The sequence below is a fragment of the Musca domestica genome, unplaced genomic scaffold (assembly GCF_030504385.1).
Source record: "Musca domestica strain aabys unplaced genomic scaffold, Musca_domestica.polishedcontigs.V.1.1 58, whole genome shotgun sequence".
Taxonomy (NCBI): domain Eukaryota; kingdom Metazoa; phylum Arthropoda; class Insecta; order Diptera; family Muscidae; genus Musca; species Musca domestica.
In genome coordinates, this window is record NW_026712360.1 from 4,336,649 (window position 1) to 4,343,876 (window position 7,228).

The window sequence follows — 7,228 nt, forward strand, 5'->3', positions numbered from 1 at the left end:
AACAGTATCTATAGGTTTTGCCGACAAACGTATACCCTCAGCCAATGTTCGATTATTTAAATATATTTTGACTTCGGTTATGATTATCCAGATGTTTGACCCTCTATGGAGTAGGTTCGGATTAAATGAGCCAACATCGTTTATTACGTATCGGATTAAAATAAATATGATATATACGGGGTGAGATGAAAAAAACTGCAACCAATTGCAGTTTACAAGCTTTAAAAAGCATTTTGATGAGAATTTTCCCGGAAAAAGTTATTCGTGATAGAATTCAAGCGTGTTAGTGTGATTTCTTTATATTTGGCTGGAAAACCAAAAGTGGCTATGGTTGGACCACTCCAGCATTTAAATGTAAATAAATCTTTTGTGGCTCGTACCATCGCTCGTTACCGTGATACTGATACTGGTAGGGTAGACCGACGTCAAAGAAGTGGACGGAAGAAAACAGCAACACCAGCAGAAATGGTTCGAACAGTAAAGAAGCGACTTGACTCGAAGCGATTTGAACCCGCATCGCAGTTGCCGAAAAATAGCTCGTGAGCTGAACATATCGCTATATTCCATTCGGCAAATATTGAAAAATGAGCTCGGGGTACAGCCATTGAGATTTCAAAAAGTGCAAGAACTTACACCGCAGTAGGAAGAACATAGACTTAAAAAAGAGCTGAAGAGTTGCTTCGTTGAGTTGCTTGGCCGAAAGTGGTAAACTGCCGAATTTGGTTTTCTCCGCCTCCGATGAGAAAACATTCGTAATTTCGAGGTTTGTAAACAAATAAAATGATCGTGTTTACTTGCCAAAAAAGTCAGTTGAGGTCAGATTTTCACCTTCGGTTGGCCACCAGAACTCAAGCGCCGGCCATGGTGATGGTGTGGGCAGCTATAACAGCCGATGGTCGCTCTCCGCTCGTAGTAAAGGCATTAGACCGTGGCATCGGAATAAATGTCGAATATTATCGCGAAAATATTCTGGAGGGTGTATTAAAGCCTTGGGTACGCTTACATTTTGGTCGCAAACCTTGGACATTCCAACAGGACTCAGCAGCATCGCACTCAACACGCACCATCCAAGAATGGTTAGAAAATTAGGTTTCTCGCTTCATTTCCAGCGCACAATGGCCACCAAAATCTTCGGCACTAAAAAATACCAAAGTGTCGATCACCAAAAGCAAGCGCTTCGCCGGGAATGGGGAAAAATACCGCATAGCAACATTCGGGCAGCGTGTGACGTTTTCATTGGCCATTTGAAGGCCATAATTCGTGCCAAAGGTGACCAACTCGAACAAATCTAAACTTATCCTAAAATTTGATGCTATTTCCGATATGTTTTGCTTTCATTCAATAAAATTTAAAAAAATATATAAAAATTATGGCCTTTGACTTTGTTGCAGTTTTTTTTATCTCGCCCTGTATATAGAAGTTTGTCGTTCGAATAGCCCTTATTAAAGATATATTTTTGTCACAAATTATTTTTCTCCAACCACTAGTCCCACAAACTTGAATATTTATATCCTACAACACTATGTGTTGGGGGTATTATAAGTTTTATTCGGCCAAAAATTATGTAATACCTAGAAATATTAGTTTCCCACCGTCCGTCCGTTCGTCTGTCCATCTTAATTTGTAAGCACTCTACAGGTCACAATTATGGCCCGATCTTCACGAAATTTAGAATGGAGGTGGGGCTGGGGCCAGAATAGAACCCTATTGCTTTTGGAGATGATCGCATAATATTTAGGGGTTGAAATGGACCAAAAACTGAAAAATTTCCTTATTTTACAGTTGCACTACAGGTCGCAATTATAGACCAATCGCAGCGGAAGTTGGCACGGGGCTAGAGCTTAGAGCTGGGCAGAAACCTTTCAATTTTTATTTTTAATTCCTGCGAAATTACAAATAGACGAACAAGTCAGTTCTGGATTATATTTAGCTGTAAAATATACCACAGCAGCTATCAGCACGACGGAGTGCGTAAGCATTGGGTAAATGTCCTTGGTAAAAAAGCTAAGGGTAATATTGGCAGGCAGTGCTCTATGACATAATTTCAAAATCGAAACCTTCTGGATTTGGAGATAAGGGGGCTTTCACCACATTGTAGTTTTGTAGGGCATCACATGGTCGGCCCCGCACGTCTAAAGCATTTGCTTACTTGTTTTTTAATCCTTTCTCATGCATTATTAATGCAGCGCATGCTTAATGCGAAATGCATTAAGTTCACCTCTGCATCTGAAAAAGGTTAATTTCCCTCCCTCCCCCTTCCCCCCGCCTGGCATATAATGTTCATTCCAAGCGAACGCTCCACAGGCTATCGCTGGCGTATTAATTCAATTTTCTTTATTATATTGTAATTAATTTTCAATGATCACAGCATCTGCTTGCCAGCAAACGCCTCGCTTTTATGTTGCAGAACGATATTATAATATGTATTACAATCAAATAAAGAGCTGGAGTGCAGGGCTCACCGCGTTGGGCGCCATCACAACTTTCTGCTCTCCCTCTGCAGTTCAATATGTATTTCAGTGTGCGATTTTCATTTTCATTTCGCTGTCAGGATAAGGGAGGGGGAGGGGGAGGTTTATTGGCTATTCATTTTTCTGTTGTTTCTTTTTGCTTTTTTTATAGACCAAATGCGGTTATGGCGAACAATGTAACAATTAAAGTGGCCATTAGGGATGTGGAAATTGGAAAATCTTTGGTGAAAACTCTGCAAACTATGAAATCGAATTTCTCTGGCATCTCCAGGATTTTCATGGAAAATAACACCTTTTTCCAGATTTCAAAACTTCCATCTGAAGACCCCTTTTAAAGACCCTCCTGTGGTAACCATTCTCTGCCAATATATCCGTTTCATTTCCAAATGCTCCGCAAGTCAGGCATTCCAAATAAAATAAAATGGATACTGTGGCAACATAAAAATCAGCATCAGCATCATCATCATCACCAAAAGCAGCAGCAGCAGAAACAACAACTCCAACAACATAACAAAGCAATAGAATAAATGAATAAAAGTATGAAATTACATTACCAAGAGTATCAGGGCGAACAAAAAAAAAGAACTCAGAGAATGAAGAAAATTAATTGACCCGATTCAAGCTCAAGTTACAATTAATTACCAACACTTTCAGCAACACCCACAGAAAACATGGCCACCACCATGGCACAGAGGCGAGGGAGAATACGAAGAAGATGAATAAAATGAAGTAAAAGGCCAATGAAAGAGCCCGTGTAGACATACTTTATTAGCGACAGGGCCAGGCCTCCATAAGAATGAGCAGCCTACTGCCACCCTCCGCAATGGCAATTGCTGTAAAGAAGCTTGTGTGATATGCTCTTAAACAGCTGCATTAATAAATGGCCAACCAAAGAGAGAAGATGGCAAGGAGTAGAGGGACTTTATTTTCCCACTCGTCACCATGAGACCATAAAGTATCACTTGATTATCATAAATCTTTTTCCCAGCAGAACACATGTTCCAGGGGCATTTGAGCATGAATGGCAGAGTGTTTTTTTAGAATTGCTTAGAAAGAGGAGGCTGTGGAGAAAGGGATGTAAGTGGAGGAAGGAGGGGGAAAAAGGAGTTATTTTTACCGGTCCATAACAATTACCTTTAAATACTTAATTAATTAACGGAGATTTAGGAGGGAGTTTAGAGGCAAAAAAGCTATTACGATTTAGAACCAATTCGAATATTAAGGAGCACTTAAAGGTGAAATATAATTCCAGGTTAAGCAATCTGAGTTAGCAAGAAATATAAAAAAGGGGTGGAGAGGTAGGAGATTAGAGGAATTTCAACATGGAAAAGGATGGCTTCAGATTAATTAAAGCCAGGTGATCTCGAGCCCCAGAAGAAGTTATTTCTCGCCATAGAAGAACCAAAAAAGGGCCTGAGCTCTTCTCTCGCCATAGAAGAGGCAGAGCCCTAGAAGAGCCAGAGCCCCAGAAGAGGCAGAGTCCTGGAATACAGAGCTCATCTCTCGCCATAGGAAAGCAGTAGCTCTTCTCTCGCCATAGAAGAACAGTATATCCTTTATCGCCATTGAAAAGAGCAAGAGCTCTTCTCTCGCCATAGAAGAGCAGTAGAACATCTATAGACACAGAAAACAGCAGGAGCTCCTCTCTCATCACAGAAGAACCACAGCCAGGGCCCTTCTCTCGCCATAGGAAAGACTCTTTTCTTGCCACAGAAGAGGAGAGCACTTGTCTCGACAAAGATCGGGAGATCGAGCTCTCCCTCTATAGAAGAGCAGGAGCTCATCTAGCCATAGAGGGCAAGACCTCTTCTAGCTATAGAAGAACAAGAGCTCTTCCAGCCATAGATAGAAGAGCAGAGGATCTTTTATCCACAGGATAGCAGAGTCTATCCACAGAAGAATAATATAGGCTTCTTCTATCCACATAAGAACTTTGGTTCCTCTACCCACAGAAGTGCAGACGTTCTTTCAACCATAGAAGAAAAACAGAGGCTCTTCTATCCATAGAAGAGGAAGAAGAGAGACTCTTTATCCGCAGAAGGAGAGCTGAGGCTCTCCTATACACGAAAGAAAAGGAAGCTCTTCCATTTACAGAAGAGCTGGGGCTCTACTTCTCTACGTGAGAGACCAGAGGGTCTCCTCTGTCTAGAAGAAGACCAGGGTGTCTTCTCTTTCTCAAAAAAAAAGACCGAAGGGGTGTTTTCTTTCTCGAAAAAAAAAACAGGAAGTCGTATATGCCTCTAGGAAGACCAGAGGGTCTTCTTTGCCTCATTTCTGTCCAGCTGAAGACCAGAGCGTGAAGATCAGGGAGTTCTCCCTGTCTTGAAGAAGAATATAGGATCTTTTTTGCCTCCAAAATGATCAGTGGGTCTTCTTTGTTTAGAAGAAAACTAGGGGGTTTTCTGCGCATAGAAGAAGATCAGGGACCCCATAGGGGAATTCAAAGGTGGGGGAAAGCCAAAGGTGGCTTCCTCTTACAGAATATGGCCAAAGAAGGCTTCATCATATAGAAGAAGGCTAAAGGAGGCTTCATCATATAGAAGAAGGCTAAAGGAGGCTTCTTCGTAGAGAAGAAGGCCAAAGGGGTCTTCTTCGTAGAGAAGAAGGCCAAAGGGGTCTTCTTCGAATAAAAGAAGCCCAAAGGGGTCTTCTTCGAATAGAAGAAGCCCAAAGGGGTCTTCTTCGAATAGAAGAAGCCCAAAGGGGTCTTATTCGTACAGAAGAAGGCCAAAGGGGGCAGAAAAAGTCCAAAGGGGCTTCTTCGTATAGAAGAACGCCAAAGGGGGTCTTCTTCGTATAGAATAATGCCAAAGGGGGTCTTCTTCGCATAGAAGAAGGCCCAAAGGGGGTCTTCTTCGTATAGAAGAAGGCCCAAAGGGGGTCTTCTTCGTATAGAAGAAGGCCCAAAGGGGGTCTTCTTCGTATAGAAGAAGGCCAAAGGGTGTCTTCTTTGTATAGAAGAAGGCCAATGGGGGTCTTCTTCGTATAGAAGAAGGCCAAAGGGGGTCTTCTTCGTATAGAAGAAGGCCAAAGGGGGTCTTCTTCGTATAGAAGAAGGCCAAAGGGGGTCTTCTTCGTATAGAAGAAGGCCAAAGGGGGTCTTCTTCGTATAGAAGAAGGCCAAAGGGGGTCTTCTTCGTATAGAAGAAGGCCAAAGGGGATCTTCTTCGTATAGAAGAAGGCCAAAGGGGATCTTCTTCGTATAGAAGAAGCCCAAAGATGTCTTCTTCGTCTAAGTTTATACTTAAATATTTGGCGGTATTCGGTCTAAAATTTTGTATTCTTCTTTGTACCTGACTCTAAAAAATATTTGGTTTTCAAATTATTTGGATCTCCACCCTAATATGTTGATTTTCGAAACCCCTTTCAATCCTAATTGCCCTTAATCCTTTGCGACAACAACCAATAAATAAACATTCCCTGGCACATATGTTAATTGAATTAGCTGTTTTAAATTCCATGCAGCTATAAAAACAACAATAACAACAACAAATACACATATACATATGTATTTAACAAATTGCCCTTTTTAAAGAAAACAAACAAACAAAATCCGAAGAGTCGTCCCTTAGACTATTTACCAAAGCTCAACAAAACAAAAAAAGCTATCCTTTATTTGATCCTTTCATTTTTTCCTTCTCTTCTTTGTTTCCATTGCAGTAACTGCCCCCATGGAACACCCTCCCGGGTGCCGCTGCTCACCTGTAACTCGGCAACCAGTACCCATGAAGATAAATCGGCCACTCGAAGTTTTTTGCAAGCCACCGCCGCCACCTTCCAAAGGCACACCAGCAGCTTTCAAAGGAATCACCCGCAGCAGCCGCCACCCTCGGCCACGGCAACGATACAACGCAAATCAATGATAATCAACCACAAAGGAGAATGTAATCTCCACGTTACGCCCAAGCGAAGGAATTCGGCAATTTGTTATCGTGACCATCACGATACCTCCGAGGATGACGATGAATTTATGGAGGGCCAACAAAATACATATAAACTAAAAGATTTACAACAACAACACCACCACCAACAGACTGATAAGCTTTTGCATGCCACCATGGCGATGGGCAACAATGAATTGGAATTGGACAACAATTCCTTGGTTTCATATGGCGGCGATTCTACGACCAGTTCCCAACAATTACCTCAGGTACCGCTGCTGCTGGTGCTCATCATTCTGGTGTTCTACGTCTGCCTCGGCACCGTCATCTTTGCCCTGTGGGAGAATTGGTCACTGATCGATGGCGCCTACTTCTGTTTCGTCACCCTGACAACCATCGGCTATGGGGACTTTGTGCCGATGCGTACCTTTCAAGGACCCGAAATCCAATTGTTTGCCTGCTGTGCCTATCTGCTGTTGGGCCTGGTGCTGGTGGCCATGTCCTTTAGCATATTGGAGACGCAGCTGATATGGAAATGTAAACGATTGGCTGTGCGACTGAAATTGACCAGAGAATGATGCTGCGGTCAGCATTTGCAATTTGTATAGATTTTAAGGATTATGGAGGATATGTTGGTGTGTTGTTATTTTTTTTTTTTTTTTGCTTGGGGGGATTTATTTGTTTATTTGCAGACATGGGCGAGTAGACGAGGAGGACTAAGCTTTTCTGCTTCGGAGTTTTTTAATTGGGGAAAAGGGGGCAAATATTTTTCTGTGAGGAAGGAAGATACTGATATCCTTGGAAAATACTGGAAAAATATTAATATCCACAGATTGAAAAAAAAAATAAATTAATAAATATTGTTCAATTTGTAAA

At 41.9% G+C, this 7,228-nt stretch overlaps 1 protein-coding gene across 1 annotated transcript in view; it reads left to right on the top strand.

The window, feature by feature from the left end:
* The window catches only part of LOC101888200 (uncharacterized), a 230,673-nt gene extending 223,659 nt beyond the window's left edge, over positions 1-7,014 (top strand). The window contains exon 9 of the mRNA XM_059128965.1: positions 6,132-7,014. Coding sequence (XP_058984948.1) covers positions 6,132-6,930 — 799 coding nt within the window. The 3' untranslated portion in view covers positions 6,931-7,014. The remainder of the gene's footprint in view (positions 1-6,131) is intronic.
* The last annotated feature ends 214 nt before the right edge of the window (positions 7,015-7,228 follow it).